The sequence below is a fragment of the Vipera ursinii genome (assembly GCF_947247035.1).
Source record: "Vipera ursinii genome assembly, chromosome: 7".
Lineage (NCBI taxonomy): Eukaryota > Metazoa > Chordata > Lepidosauria > Squamata > Viperidae > Vipera > Vipera ursinii.
The window spans coordinates 28273510-28290509 of record NC_139521.1 but is presented as its reverse complement, the minus strand read 5'-3'; the positions used below and the strand labels follow the sequence as shown (position 1 = coordinate 28290509).

Sequence of the window (17000 nt, the reverse complement as noted above, 5' to 3'; positions counted from 1 at the left end):
GCACTGATCCTGGTGCTTCCGCTGAGCCCTGACAGCCCTGCAGCGCCAGCCATCTCTCGCTCAGGCTTGTGCAGTGCTGCCACCGGTTCAGCTCATTCCCCTCCCCCACTACCACTTTTCTAGGATGGTTGCGTACCACCTGCCAGGTGCCAATGTACTACAGGTGGTACCCATACCACTGGTTGAAAAGCCCTGATCTAGAGAATGCAACTCCTAAAAACTGCAAAGTACTTTTTTATTTTAAAAAAGATGCTGCATTATTTTAAATAAGTTTGTTCATGTTTCATGTCTTTTATAAAAGATTTTTACAAAGGAATTTGTTTCAGTAAATGCACAAAGTTATTCAAAAAAAATTTCTGAATAATAATATGCCACTGTTGCAAATAAGGATGCACAGATACGAAAATGGAAAAAAATTACACTTACTATACCAAACCAAACTGTTTCTGATTTCAAAAAGTTTATTTATAAGAAGTATTTTTCTCCCAATAGTAAACACAAAACCATTTGCTCAAATTTAAACAACGACCTTTCCTTGAGATTGGAATTTCAACTTTTTTAACTGAAAACAAATCTGACAAAATGTCCCTCCCTCTCAGCTAAGCCTAAAGAAATTAAGTACAGTACCTTTGAATTGCAGTGGGCAAGAGACTAAAAATTGATAAAATTTATAATGTACAAGTATAAAAATATGTTACTCAAGGTACAGCCTTATAATTTAATAGCTTTTGGCCGTTTTATAAGTATCTGGAAATGGAACAGATATGTGTCCTGCTCCTGTTACAAGAGGTAGGATTCCTGCATTTGGTACAACATTCCATGAGAGAGTCAAAGTGATGTTCCTGTTGCCCCTGCAATTAGAAGAAACAGTTAAGTACTTTAAGTTACAAGGAAAGCTACAGTAAGTAAAATGATGTATTACTGCTATGCAAATATTCAAAAAGGGTGTCATGAAATGGCATTTGTGTAAGGGCCACTCCTCAAAGTGTTTAGGAATCAATGTTTCCAGAACACTTGGTGTGGTTGATTCAAGGGTCTTAATTTCATGCACATGCGTTCACCTAGAGGCTTCTGTCTGTATACAAACAAGTACATATACCCAGGAATGCCCTTGAAGCAACTCAACCTTTGCCAGACCTTTGAGAAGCACTTGCTTGTGACTGTACAGTTTGTGAAACATGCCTTCATATCCTTTGCATAGCCTTATTATGCATGTCATCATAAAAATTCATTAATTCAATTTAACAAGAATTTGATTATAAACTGTAACATTCGGTTTTCATACTGAGAAACTTGAAAACTGAATCTCATTATTGTGGCCATGTAATGCAGGGGAACTCACTAGATATTCAAGATTTATAGTCAGGTTAATATTCATAAGCAAGTTCTGTAACATAAACTTATACTTCTGTAAATTATATTAGAGATACAGTAGATACTTACAGCATGGTCAACATATAGTAAATTATCTCAAAAAAAGAGTATTTACAGGTAATCCTCAGTTAATAACTACTCATTCAATGACTGTCCAAAATTATGACTGTGCTGAACAAGGGCACTTATGACTAGTCCTTGAAGTTTGAGACATCCCAGCACAACAGCTGTTATGTGATCGCAATCCAGCTGCTTGGCAACCAGCTTGCACTCTTGACAGTTGCAGTGTGCCATGGTCACATGATTACCATTTGTGACCTTTCCTGTCAGATTCCCACAAGCAAAATTAATGGGGAAGATGGCAAGAAGGTTGAAAGTCACTCCTGTAAGTTGCTCTCACTCCTACACTTTATCTCCTGATGAGCCTATGAATTACAATTTTGCACACTGCGGCACCCACCTGCCTGCCAGCCACACTTTTGCAGCACTGCAGCAGTTATCTCTGCACCTTCCCAAAGGCAGCAGTAGCCATTCCTAGCCCAGCTATGTTTATGCTGGCAACTTCCTGGCGGCTTACCTATTGACCTCATTTGTTGGAAGCTGGCAGGAATTATCAAGGGGGTCCTTGCTTAACGACCTGTAGTCCTTTCTTAACAACAGCAATGGGGACTGCCAGAATTGTCATTGCTAAGTGTGACAATTACAAGTGCATTGCTTAGCAATGAAAATTCCAGTCCCAATTATTGTTCTTAAGGATTAGATATACCGGTATTCCAATGAAGAGGCATAGACGAAATAGAAATATACAGTTGAAGATGGTATAAGACCGTTTATAGTTTTATCCTGGGGTACATATATCACAAATATATATCAATAAATAACGTAAGGGGAAATTTACTCACTTGAGGCCATTTCCATCATCAAAGAAAAAGTATTTTGATTTCATATCTTTCAAAAGCAGCTTTGGGTTATCTCCTCTCAAGATAATTTTGTCCCAAAGGACAACTTGATTCAATGCCTACAATTAAAACTAAAAGTTATTATCAACAAATATAAAATATATTTCTTAAGAAAACAGAATACAGAAACATTTGATGATTTTGTTCATAGTACAATTTTAAATAAAGTCAGCTAATAAGTACAATGCAGAAGTGCACTTGGAAGTGAAACATAAAACAGGATTAATCTGCAATTTTTAAATCTTTTCTGCAAGATTTAAAGTAATTTAAGTAAATTAAGCAAATATGTTTATATCAAGCTATATGGAACCACTGAAACAGAGGCAGAAAAGTTTTTTTTGAAGGACCTCCTATCCATATATGTATGTATGTGCATTGGCAGTTGAGGGCTGAAGGGACATATTCTAAATAATGATAATTAAAAATAGGTACATAAAACCTTTAAAAAGGAAAAAATGCACTGCTAAAAATCTTATTACTAATGTATTGTTTTCTCACTTATTTGCTTTTCTTTGCGATATTATTTTATATCTTTTATATGCATAATTTACCTTCAGTTGTTTTAATACCTTTTGTAAGCTGGTTTTATGCTCATTTTCTAGATGAAAATCAATAAAATTGTTATTTAAAAAACCAAAGGAAGCCACATGCAATTTGCAGGTTACTCTTGTACTCTTGAAGTGCAGATTTTCTAGGACCGTTAAAAGCTGGGAAGTAATTCTTGTAAATATTATCTTAAAGAGTTTCTAGAATTAGAGTTGTTTTTCTGAGCCAAAAAATAACTACTACATATGTCAGCAGAACTGTGGCATCAACACACAGATTAAAAATATTTCATCTAGCATACACCATTGTCTCATATACATTGTTATGTATACATTGTTTTTCTCTGAATATAGAGATGGTTGAGTTTACATATAACAACAGCAGCCATACTTTTTTCTATATAATTTCCCTAGGAGTATCGTAAAAAATCAATAAAAAAATAAACTAAGTACTTAATGCTAAATCTTTGTGAAGCATATGAACCAAGTCTAATAGAAAGCTATTTTCTATTATAATTTCTAACAGAAAGCAAAAATAGCTTTCTATTCAAAATTATAATTTATATTATTTTCATATTTATTGTAATAATTATACTATTGATTTATTACATACACACACACACACACACAAATATATGAAAATAAACATATTAAAGGTATAGTAGGGATTGATAAAGCACAGAATACTAAAATATGGATATGTTTAAGAAATGGAGTTTGTTTTAAAAAATGCTGATGCAACAACTACTAATTCACATATAGAAAGATTAAAATAAACTGCAATTTTCTGATATAGGTTTTCTGCAGCTCTTAAGCAGTTAGCTTTAGCAAATGATTAAAAGGGTATCAAAGAACAGATTATTTACCCTTCTTTTCTAAAACTAAGTTTTACCAACTTCCAATGGCAACCACTATTTAAATTAATAAGTCCTAGAATTATGTATTAAGCCTACAGTATTTGTTTTGATATTAGTATAAATGTGAGCACTATGAAAAACATTATTACAGTAGGTGTAGCCTTCTCAAGGTTGTTTATATTATTCAGTAAATAAAATTAAATGTTTACACATTCACTGTGCAAATACACCTGTATCTGGCAAAATGTAAAAAAGTATGGAAGCATCATATTAGACACTTTTTTTTAAAAGAAAGGTATTTCTTATAAAGAAACAATGGCATTGGAAAATTATAATAAATGAAGAAAAATTAGAAATAGTTGCAACGATGCTAAAACTAAAATCATGATTCAAGTCATAATATTGTAAACAGAAATATTATATATTAATTAATTAAATTGATATGCCACCCATCTTCCCAATAAATCAGGGTGGACTGCAGATTGTAAAAAAATAAAAAAGCAGTTAAAAATTTAAAACTATGCAAATTAAAGTTTTAAAACTATATAGAAGTCTGTTTTTATAAGACCACTTGAAGCAAGGGTCTCCAACCTTTCCGACTCAGTGGACCATTGGTTGTGGCAGTGGGGGAGGGCAAGAGGGGATGGTTTCATCCATGCACTACTTTCACAAATGCAGGTTTGGCCCAGTTCTGAATGGACTGCAGCCTGGCACTTGGCTGCGGCCTGAGGGTTGGGGACCCCTGACTTGGAGGATTAAAAGGCTAATCTCTATCATTCAAAATGTTGCTGTCCTTTCTGATTAAGATAACCATGATTTAAATTTTGGAAAAAGAAGTTAGATGGTATTATAATGCCAATACAGGAAATCCAAATTGCTTCCTTTCTATTAAGACATCTCTCTCTTCAGAAAGACTTCCGGTGGCGACGCGACGCTGAAGACAGCCATCTCCGGGCTGTCCGCTCCGCGGCTTTGTTTGAACTGCTGAAAACAGCGCCGATCAGCTGTTTTAGTGGTTTGGAAGCCCCCTCCTCGGGAGAAGAGGAGGGGGTGAGGGCCCAGGTAGGGGTTGAGCTCTCCGGGGCCGCCTGAGCTTGTAGATCGGGCGGCTGAAGGATCGAGCCCCCCCGAAGCCAGGGTTTGCTCCAGGCTGCGCAGCGCTTCTGCTCCGTGATTTTGGGAGCAGAACCAAGCGTTAGCAACCACCCCTGCCAGAAGGAAAGACTTTTGAGTGTGAAGAGGCAGGCAGAGCGATACAGGAGGTCAAGGTGAAGTGGATTGTTGTTCTCTAGTTCAATGGACTTTATGGACTTTAAAAGTGAAAGTGCGTAGCAGGTGAAAGTGGGGGAAGATGGCGACTAAAACTTCTAAAGCTCTCCGGAGTGCGGGGGCTTCCCCGGTGCAACAGTCCTCGCTGCAAGCCTTACTTCCTCCTGCACCTGCTCCGGCACTGACGGTTAAGGATTTACAGGATGCTTTGGAAAAGCACTCACAACAAATAGCAGATTATAGATGGAAAGATGGAAAAGCTGGAGAAGATGGAAGAGAAGTTTACAGCAATGAGGGCAGACATCTTGCCTGCACTTGAAGGTGTGGCTTTATGTATTCAATGCTTGGATGAAAAAATGGAAGATCTTAGCCAAAAGAATTCCAGACTAGAAGCAAAAGTCTTAGAGAACGAAAATATGATGGATAAAATGGATGGGGACTTGACTCTGGTCCAGTACCACCAGATGGAGTTTGCTATCAGAATTAGAGGCTTAAAAGAGAATCCTAAAGAAGATTTAAAGCAGATAGTCTCCGAGGCTTTGGAAGTGGTACTGGGACAGCCAGCAGCTGAAATTGAGGGAAATATAGACAAAATCTTTCGTGTGAATTCATGGATTGCAAGGCAGAGGAAGCTACCTAGAGATGTGCTGGTTTACTTCACAAAGAGAGCAATCAGGAATGAAGTTATCCAAGTTTCTTATGATACTAAGCTTGTGGTTGCTGAGCAAGAAGTTTTGGTTTTAAAAGAGGTTCCTCCAAGAATTTTAAGGAGAAGGAAAGATTTTGCATTTCTTGTACAGGAACTTAAGAAATGTGATATCAAGTTTAGATGGGAGATTCCAGTTGGACTGGTGGTGATGCACGAAGGTAAAAGACATCGTCTGGTTACTGTGGCCCAGGCACGTGATTTTTATAGCAATGTTTTAAAAACAACCCCCCTATTACTTCTGGAAGCTGCAAAGGAATATGGCGAGGGAAAGCCTCAAGATGTTAAAGATAGACAGACAGAGGAGAATGGTGCTCGAGGGGATCAAGTTACAGTCTCATCGGTTGCTGCTGGAGAGCAGAGGATGACGCGTGCCGCCCTAAGACAAGCGAGACGAGAGCAAGAGCAAGACCAACAGAAAGTTATGGAACCTCCAAAGCGTACTTACAGTGAAGCTGTGGGAGGGGCGCGGTCCAAAGAAGTTACAGGGGCCATTTCAGACGTGCTCCAAAAGCTTTGGAGCGTCAAGATTGGTGACTAAATTTCTAATTTAGAATGTCAATGGATTAAATTCATCATAGAGGAGAAAGAAAATTTTTCAATATTTAAAACAATTTAAGACTGGTGTTATCTGTTTGCAAGAAACGTATATTAGGGTTATGGACTAAAAGTATTTATTGAATTTAAGATTGGGTACGCAAGCTTCTAATCATCAACAAGTTGATTTTTCTTAACTTATTACATATAAAGGTTACCTAATTGGATTATAAATTTAATTTTTTTATTTTATTCTCATTGGAGATTGGAATGGTGTCCTAGACGTATAGATGGATAAAGCTGGTTTTTTTTTATTTGATCTCAAGGATGATCTGGAACTGCGAGACATTTGGCGTGATACATGCAAGAACTATTTTTGATCATAGTTCAGTTTGGTTGGAGATTAATAATGTTAATAGAGATAGAGATAATTTGTTTAGAAATTAGAGAAATGTGGGAGAATGTAAATAGTAGATGAAAGTTTTGTTTTTGTTTTTTTTTGAAATTAATATGAATAAGGGTTGGGATTAAGAAATTTTATTTAGCATTTGAGTAAAGCTCCTTTTCTGTTTTCTTCTTTTTTTTATCTGTAATATTAATATTGTTTGTAATCATTTTACATGAGCTAGAGGGTGATAGAATTAATAGTTTATTGTTGATAGCATATGGATGCTTATGTTTGTTTTTCGTTTTTATACCCTGTATTTAGCTCTGGGAAGTCGGGGGGGGGAAGAGGGAATGGGGGAGAGGGATAGGGAGGGTTAGGTAGGGGTGGGGGAGGGGGGATTAAAGTTAAAATGTACTGTAAAACTTTTTAAATTAAAAAAAAAAGAGCAAGACCAGCAGAAAGTTAAGGAACCTTCAAAGCGTACCTATAGCGAAGCTGTGGGAGGGGCGCGGCCTAAGGAAGTTAAGGGACTCCTGACAGGCGTGTTCCAGAAGCTTCGGGACGCCAAGGATGGCGACTAAGTTCTTAACTTGGAATGTCAATGGTTTAAATTCACCACAGAAGAGAAAGAAAGTTTTTCAATACTTAAAACAATTTAAGACTGATGTTATTTGCTTGCAAGAAACACATATTAGGGTTATGGACCAAAAGTACCTATTGAACTTAAGGTTGGGTACGCAATTTATTGCCTCTGCAATGAATAAGAAAAATGGAGTGGTTATTTATGCCAAGAATACTGTGACAGCGGAACTAATAGAAGCAGATAAACAAGGAAGATACGTTATGATAGATCTGCTGTTAGAAGGCAAAAAAACGCTTTTGGTTGGACTGTATGCTCCTAATCAACAACAAGCTGACTTTTATAGTTCACTACACAGTAAGATTACCCAGATGGATTATAAATCTTTTATTTTTATGGGAGATTGGAACGGCATCTTGGATGTAAAACTGGACAAGTGTGGTTCTTTTAAACATGCTCCGAGCCACGCTAGATTGCCTAAATCTTTTTTTGAAATGAAGGATGATTGGGAATTGCGAGACATTTGGAGAGAAACACATCTACATGAAAAGGATTACACTTTTTTTCTGATAGACACCAATCTTTTTCCAGGATTGATTTTATATTACTGACTAATGATTTTTTTTCTAGGATTAAGAAGATAAAGATTTGTCCAAGAACTATATCTGACCATAGTCCAGTCTGGTTAGAGATTAATAATGATAATAGAGATAAGCGCTCTTGGCGCTTAAATGAGAACTTGTTTAGAAATCAGAGAAATGTGGAAGAATGTAAAAAACAGATGAAGGACTTTTTTGAAATTAATATGAACAAGGATACTTCTATGGACATGGTTTGGGACGGTAGTAAAGCTTATATGAGAGGGGTGTTAATATATATGAATAATAAATACAGACGTAACTTGGAAGTCAGGAGGAAAGAATTGGAGAATGAAATTAGGGAAAAAGAAAAGGCCCTAATTTTGAATCCATCGGATGTGAAGATCAAAGAGGTTATTAATTTGTTAAGAGGACAATTTGATAAGTTGATGGCTGATCAAGTGGCAACTAACTTACGGTTTGCTAGGCATAACACTTTTTGCAATGCCAATAAACCAGGTAGATGGTTAGCCTACAGGTTAAGGAAAAAGCAAAGGGCTTCTAACATAGATAAAATAGAACATAAAGGTAAGGTTGTGTATCAACAGGACCTTATTAAGGAAGCCTTTGTGGACTTTTATTCCAAATTATATGCTAAAGATGAGATTAATGAAGCAGATATTGACGTATATCTGAAGAATGCCAACATCCCGGTTCTTACACAAGAACAAAAGGAAGAGATTAATCAATTGATAACACAAGAAGAAATTCTTTTAGCAATTAAGCAATTGAAGGTGGATAAAGCGCCAGGCACGGATGGACTGACTGCGGTGTATTACAAAAATCTACAATCGGAGGTGATAAAGCCATTAAGGGAATTGTTTCAGACATTTCAAAGGGGAGGAAGGGTGCCTCCGTCTTGGAGAACTGCTTTTATTTCCCTGATTCCGAAGGAAGATCAGGATGTTACTCAAGTAAGAAATTACAGACCAATATCACTTTTGAGTACGGACTACAAGATATTTGCTAAGGTTTTAGCGAACAGATTGATGAGGGTTTTGCAACAGATGATTCATGGGGACCAAACTGGGTTTATTAGTGGTAGACAAATGAAAAATAATGTGAGGCATATAGTAGACTTGGTGGAGTTTTTGGAAAGGAACAACCAGATCCCTGCGGCGTTGATCTTTTTAGATGCTGAAAAAGCTTTTGATCAACTGGATTGGCAATTTTTGATGAAAGTTTTAGATAAAATGAATTTTGGGGATAAATTTTTACAACCAATTAGGGCATTATATCAAAAACAAACAGCCCGAATAATAGTAAATAATAGTTTGACTGAAGTATGCAATATTGAAAAGGGGACAAGACAAGGGTGTCCGTTATCACCTTTATTATTTGTTTTAACATTGGAGATATTATTGATTAAAATACGGAATTCGGAAAAAATTAAGGGTATTCAAATTAGAGATCAGGATTATAGACTGAGGGCGTTTGCAGACGATCTGGTTGTTACGGTGACCCAGCCAGAAAATTTTGTTGTGGACCTGATGGAGATAATAATGCAATATGGGAAGGTTTTTGGATTTAAGGTTAATGTACAAAAAACTAAAATATTAGCCAAAAATATGACAGCATCGCAAAAGGCCCTTTTAGAAGGGTTAACTGGATTCGAGATTGTTAAAAGGGTTAAATATTTGGGGGTGTATCTGTCACCCTCAAATGCAAAGTTATATAAAAATAATTATGAAAAGCTATGGGGAAAAATTCCAAAAGAATTGGAGAGTTGGGAAAAATTGCAATTGTCTTTACTGGGAAGAATTGCAGCAGTGAAAATGAATGTCTTGCCTAAATTTCTATTTTTATTTCAAATGATACCTATTCTTTAAAAAGATTCAAATTTGGAGGAATGGCAACGGGGTATCAATAAATTTGTATGGGCAGGGAAAAGGCCACGAGTTAAACTTAAGATTATGCAGGATACGCGTGAAAGAGGTGGTCTTAAAATGCCCAACTTTAAATTATATTATGAAGCTGCTGCGTTGTCAGTGATAAGTGATTGGATTAATTTGACACAAGGGAGATTATTAAATCTTGAGGGCCACGACTTGTTATTTGGCTGGCATGCATATTTATTGTATGATAAGAAGGTAGATAATGTGTTTAAAGTGCATATTTTAAGACAGGCATTGCTGAGAGTTTGGAAAAAGTATAGACATAAGTTAAACTACAAGATACCTTTGTGGGCAATTCCGAAACATGCAATAGAAAACATAAATGTTGGCTTCAAACATGATGTGACTACGTACAAGGAGATCTTAAATTTGGAGAGGAATGTATGGTGTTTGAAGCCGTATAACCTTTTACGAGATGAGAAGATTGTTCAAACTTGGTTTCAATATGGTCAATTACGGGCCAGGTGGAAAGAAGACCAGAAAATTGGTTTCTCAATGACTGATGAAAATTTGGTAAAGCAAATTAGAAATCAGGGTCCAGCACATATCAAACGGATATATCTTGCATTGATAGAAATTGACTCAGAAACAGAACTTGTTAAAGATTGTATGATAAAGTGGGCTCAGAATATTCAAGAAGTTATCACAATGGACACTTGGGAAAAGATCTGGGTGAGGAACGTAAAATTTACACAAGCTCAAAACTTAAGAGAGAACTTTTACAAAATGTTTTATAGGTGGCATTTAGATCCTAAAAAGCTTGCAAGTATGTATCCAAACTATCAACCTAAATGTTGGAGATGTGGTGGCGAAGATGAAACATATTTTCATATATGGTGGACCTGTAAAAAGGTTAAGGCTTTTTGGATTAAAATCTGGTGGAATATGCAGAAGATATTTAAGCAAAGGATAAAGTTTTGTCCGCAATTGTTCTTATTGGGCATAATTACAGATACTACTGTTGTGGACACCAAGTTGATGTTGAACTTAATTACAGCAGCAAGACTTTTAGTAGGTCAATATTGGAAGAAGGAGGAACTCCCGACTATAGAAGAATGGACTCTAAAAGTTTCTGACCTGGCGGAAATGGCAAAGATTTCGGCTTATTTGAAAGATCATTCGCAACAACGTTATGTTATGGAGTGGAAAAAGTGGATTGATTATATCCAGAACAAATATGGGACTAAAAAGTTTCACTTAGCATTTGAATAAGTTTGTTTTCTTTTTTCTTTTCTTTTTCTTTTTATATGTAATATTAATATTAATATTTAGCATATAAATTCTCTTATATAAATAAATAGTTGAATGGGAAGCTTTTATTTCTTTGATTCCGAAGGAAGACCAAGATACTACTCAAGTTAAAAATTATAGACCGATATAGCTTTTAAATACAGATTACAAGATATTTGCTAGGGTTTTGGCTAATAGACTGATGAGGGTTCTGCAACAGGTGATTCATGGGGACCAAACGGGGTTTGTTAGTGGTAGGCAAATGAAAAATAATGTGAGGCATATAGTTGATGTGTTAGAGTTTTTGGAAAGGAACAACCAGATCTCTGCGGCGTTAATTTTTCTAGATGCTGAAAAAGCTTTTGATCAATTGAATTGGCAATTTTTGTTGAAAGTTTTAGACAAAATGGATTTTGGGGAAAATTTTATACAACCGATTAGGGCATTATATCAAAAACAAACTGCCCGAATTATAGTTAATAATAGTCTGACAGAAGCATGTAATATTGAGAAGGGCACAAGGCAAGGGTGTCCGTTATCGCCCTTGTAATTTGTGTTAACATTAGAGATATTATTGGTCAAAATACGGAATTCGGAAAAAATTAAGGGGATACAAATTAGAGATCAGGATTATAGATTGAGAGCATTCGCAGATGATCTGGTTGTTACAGTGACCCAGCCAGAGAACTCTGTTGTGGACCTGATGGAGATAATAACACAATATGGGAAGGTTTCTGGATTTAAAGTTAATATACAGAAAACCAAAATTCTGGCCAAAAATATGACAGTTTCGCAAAAGGCTCTCTTAGAAGGATTAACTGGATTTGAGATTGTTAAAAGGGTTAAATATTTGGGGGTGCTTTTGTCGCCCTCTAATACAAAGTTATATAAAAATAATTATGAAAAACTATGGGGGAAAATTCAAAAAGAATTGGAGAGTTGGGAAAAATTGCAATTGTCTTTGTTGGGACGGATTGCAGCAGTGAAAATGAATGTCCTGCCTAAATTTTTATTTTTATTTCAAATGATACCGATTCTTAAGAAAGATTCTAATTTGGAGGAATGGCAGCGAGGTATCAATAAATTTGTTTGGGCAGGGAAAAGGCCACGAGTTAAACTTAAGATTATGCAGGATACGCGTGAGAGAGGTGGTCTTAAAATGCCCAATTTTAAACTATATTATGAAGCTGCTGCATTAGTAGGAATAAGTGATTGGATTAATTTGACACAAGAGAGATTATTAAATCCTGAGGGCCACGATTTGTTGTTTGGCTGGCATGCATATTTGTTGCATGACAAGAAGGTAGACAATGTGTTTAGAGTGCATATTTTAAGACAGGCATTGTTGAGAGTTTGGAAGAAGTATAGACATAAGTTAGATTGCAAGATACCACTGTGGGAAATTCCAAAACACGCAATAGAAAATATACATGCTGGTTTCAAACATGATGTGACTACGTACAAGGAGATCCTAAGCTTGGAAAGAAATGTCTGGTGTTTGAAATCATATAGCCTCTTGCGAGAAGAGAAGGTTGTTCAAAACTGGTTTCAATATACTCAGTTACGGGCCAGGTGGAAAGAAGACCAGAAAAATGGTTTTACAATGACTGATGAAAATTTGATAAAGCAAATTAGAAATCAGGGACCAGCACATATTAAACGGATATATCTTGCGTTGATAGAGATTGATTCAGAAACAGAACTTGTTAAGGATTGTATGATAAAATGGGCCCAAAACATCCAGGAAGTTATCACAATGGACACGTGGGAAAAGATTTGGGTGAGGAACGTAAAATTTACACAAGCTCAAAATCTAAGAGAGAATTTTTATAAAATGTTTTATAGATGGCATTTAGATCCTAAAAAGCTTGCAAGTATGTATCCGAATTATCAGCCTAAATGTTGGAGGTGCGGTGATAAAGACGCAACATATTTTCACATATGGTGGACTTGTAAAAAGGTTAAGGCTTTTTGGATAAAAGTCTGGTGGAACATGCAGAAGATTTTTAAACAGAGGATAAAGTTTTGTCCGCAACTTTTTTTGTTGAGAATAATTACAGATGCTACAGTTGTGGACACCAAGTTGATGTTGAATTTAATTACGGCAGCAAGACTTTTGATAGGTCAGTATTGGAAGAAAGAGGAACTGCCGACCATAGAAGAGTGGACTTTAAAGGTTTCCGACCTGGCAGAGATGGCGAAGATTTCGGCCTATTTGAAAGATCACTCGCAAGAACGCTATATTATGGAATGGAGAAAATGGATTGAGTTTATCCAGAACAAGTATAGGGTTAAGAAGTTTCATGTAGCATTTGAATAAGTCTTCTTTCTTTTTTTCTTTTTCTATTTTAGTTTTTTTATATATATTTAATATTACTAAGGTTTGTTTTATCCTATATAAGCTAGAGAGTGATGGATTTTAGAGTTAATAGTTGTTAGTATATGGTTGTTTATGATTTTTTTAATATATACCTTGTATTTAGCTCTGGGAAGTCGGGGGGGAGGGGGGGAGGGGGGAGGGGGGAGAGGTAGGGGGGGAGGGAGAAGGGAGGGGGAGGGGGGATTTTTAAAGAAAAATTGTATGTTAAAACTTTTCAATAAAATAAATAGTTGAATGGTGCAAATTACAATGCATCATAGGTAATAGCATGTCAAAGAACAACCTCAAAATATAATCAACCACTGCTTTTTAGTTATTGCCAGAATACATTCTAAGGTTGATTTTGGTCATGAGGAGAGTATAAAAAGTAAAATAACTGCCAATGTATTATTGTTATGCAGATTAGTAATTCTAATAGCATGATATCTAGTATGATTTCCCATTTATTCACTGTTAAATGCACACTTACATTGTTCTTTGTTGAATATTCTGCTGATAAATATAGAAATAACTGTTTCACATTCCAATCAAATATACTTTGCAGATGTGAAAAAGATAAGGAACATATGCTGTTTCAGAATATGACTCTTTTCAAAACATTCCCATTCAGTATAAATCTCAACAAGCCAAGCTGCTATTTAAAGAAAGAAAAACCATATACAGAGATTGGCAAGCCTGAACATTATTTGAACTCAAAGCATTCCAACAAGCCCTAAAGCCCTGCTGGTTACAAGCTAGTAGAGTAGAAAACAGAGGAAGTGCTCACTAGAAGTATACAAAATGTTCACTAGAAGTATACAAAATTAAGAATGAGAATTTTGAATGTTATGAATTCAGAAGATACAGTCCACAATTTTACTTTGATTTGGGAACTGAAAAAAACCATTTCATTACACAGTGCTTTGAGCTTGTACTTTTTCAAAAAAACCTTAATACCATAGAGACTGGCATTATCCAATAAAACAGCAAGTAGATCTGTTCCTGCCATTCGTTAGACCTAGTTGAAGGGAAAAGGAGGGAAGCATGTTCTCATTAGGTACTTTTAAAAGACTTTTATCTACTTGGTTATTAAGATTATTATTTTTCAATTTACCGTATCTGCTTTTTGAATTCATTGCTACTTTTTGAATTCTTCACTACTTGCTATTTACAATGAATGCAATTGTTTTTCCCCACACATGATTAACAGTGCTATTAAGCTGATGAGCTTTCAAGTTGCCATGTGCAAATCTGTGTTACTTTGTTCACTGAGGAAGTATGCACAGTATAAGCATGATCATTAGGAAAAAGCCCCCAAAGCAATAGCCAAAGAAATGAACATTGGTATTATATTGTTCACTAAACTTGCATTGAAATAAATCTTCTACTACTGCATCTTTGCATATTCAGCTCTATGGTTATGACTTCAAAGAATTATGCTTAATTATTGCTTCCCTCTTTTCTTATGAGAAAGCAAAACCCAAGTTTTCAGTTCCCATTTTTATCTATGGCAGAACACTCAATATAAGACTTAAAGTACAACCAATTTGAAACTCTTTTTCCATAAGCATCTGAATGGACCATCACATTTGAAATGAAAAACACTGTGTGAAATTATTCACATTAATATTCACATCTGTCCATTTTGGAGGCAGTGTTTCTCCCACTGCTTGCTACAAATGAAGGAAGTAGAGTTGATTCTGTTCTATTGAAGCCAATAAGACATTCTACTGGTTTAATGCTAACATTTGTCATAAAGGATATCTGCACTAATGTCAAAAGTAATGATTCCAAGGTCACTTCTTTCACCCGGTCCAGTGAAATCTTCTACATTTTTTCTACAAAATAAAATAAAAGTATTATTCAATATTATTCACATATTCCTTTCTAACAATGTCTCTTTTAGATGTAATTTATTCTATGTTAAATCCTAAATAATGTAATATTTCTTTGTAGATTACAAAAATAATTTATGCTTTTGTAAAATATCTTAAAATATTTCTTATAATCAACAAGTAATTGATCATAAATATCCAGTATAATGAACACAATGTAAATTGCTAGTTAACTGGGAATCAATGTTAAATTAAGGAGCTCTTTAAAAAACTATTCAAAACATGCCAAGTAAATGTGAATTCAGTATATATGATAGCCATGTACATAATTTAGTTTTCTTAGCACTTATTTATACTTCTTACTAATACAATTACTATACCATGAGAATCTGGACATATTTTTGCCTTTTTCACCCGAATGGCTCACTATAAGAAAATATCATAAATGCATTTTCTCTGTATTTCCATCACTTAATTGATGCAATGCAGTTAACACAACACATTTTAACAATGTTATGTATATAAGATCTGAAATCCAGTTCATAAAGCTACCGTATCTACTGAAATTTTCAGAAAAGTGCAACTAAATAGGATTTATTTTGCTAGTGAAGCAAGATATTTTGTTACAAAATAACACTCAATATCTTACACTTTTCTAACTTCTTAGAAACTGGGATATGCTTAGCAAATAAGCTGTCAAATATAAACAGCAACTGATGTTTTTAAACGGAATTGCCTTTCTGTGCATCCACTCTCAAGGGAGCTTGCCAGAAGGCAGATTACAGCACTGGAAGGTTCGTGTTGTTCATTCATTGGCTTAAAGAAAAAGGAAATGACAGAACAGGAAGAAAAGGCCACAGTATGAAACTGACAATAGAAGAAAATTAGATTAAGACCTAAGTGACAGCAAATAGAGAACTAGAGTAGTTTGCAAGAGCAATATAAAGAGTTCCTTTAAATGTGAACTAAGCAGCTACGTATTATAAAAGTCAATAGGAGGAGTCGCTAATCTTAGAATTACTCTCCATCAACAGCAACTCCTGTGAGACTATATATAGGCTTTATATTAAAAGCAAGCACCAGGACAAGGGGAGAGATTTAGAAAACGGGTTGAACAAAAGGGGGCGGGTTACTCAACAATGCAACTCGGCACCCGGAAAAGTCAGGGCACTCTGACAGCTGGAGCAGCCAAGCACCATAAAGACTAACAAATTCGTTAGTTTTTGAGATGCTGCCAAAGTCTTCGGCGCATTCACCCTTCTCGGCCAGGGGCCGATGAAAAGCAGAAATGCGCATTCTTTTCTGTTTTCCCCCCATTTCCCCCTCTTCACGCCGGAACAAGGGCTGCTGGTTCCCATCTCCGGGGACAGAGAAGGGCCGACTGTGACGTTGCCCTCCCTCATTCACACACTCACAGCATGACACGGGAGACGGCGATGCTGACTGGCACGGAGCGCTCTTTGAAAGCAGTGGTGATGAAGCAGCCGAAGGTCAGCGCCGCCATCACGCTCAGCGAGAAGGCGAAGAGCGAGTTGGCTCGAGTTAGGACGGTGTTCATCTCCACGCCGTCCCTCCAGCCCTCACAACACACACGCGTACGAGCGAGCAACTGCCCGCTTTTTCTTGCTCTTCGGGCCGGCCAGGCCTCAGCTCTGGAGGAACGGTAACCGGGTAGGCAGGCTCGAGTTAGGGAGAAACACGAGGACCTGAATCCGAAAGGAGACGGCTGCTGCCGGGACCTCCGCTGTCCGCGATTGGAAAAAAAAAGGGAGGCCCAACGCAGCACCTTGCCTGGTAACGAACCCGCCCAACCACCCCGCGAGAGGAG

General features: G+C 36.4%; 1 protein-coding gene across 1 annotated transcript; it reads right to left on the bottom strand.

The window, feature by feature from the left end:
• Positions 1-441: 441 nt before the first annotated feature.
• On the bottom strand, positions 442-16993 carry SPCS3 (signal peptidase complex subunit 3). Its single transcript, XM_083367346.1, has 5 exons — positions 16588-16993; positions 15102-15175; positions 13828-13904; positions 2277-2392; positions 442-851 (listed from the first exon to the last, which is right to left on the bottom strand). The coding sequence occupies exons 1-5, from the start codon at positions 16728-16730 to the stop codon at positions 719-721; spliced, it is 543 nt and encodes a 180-aa protein (XP_083223472.1). The 5' UTR covers positions 16731-16993; the 3' UTR covers positions 442-718.
• Between the last annotated feature and the right edge of the window lie 7 nt (positions 16994-17000).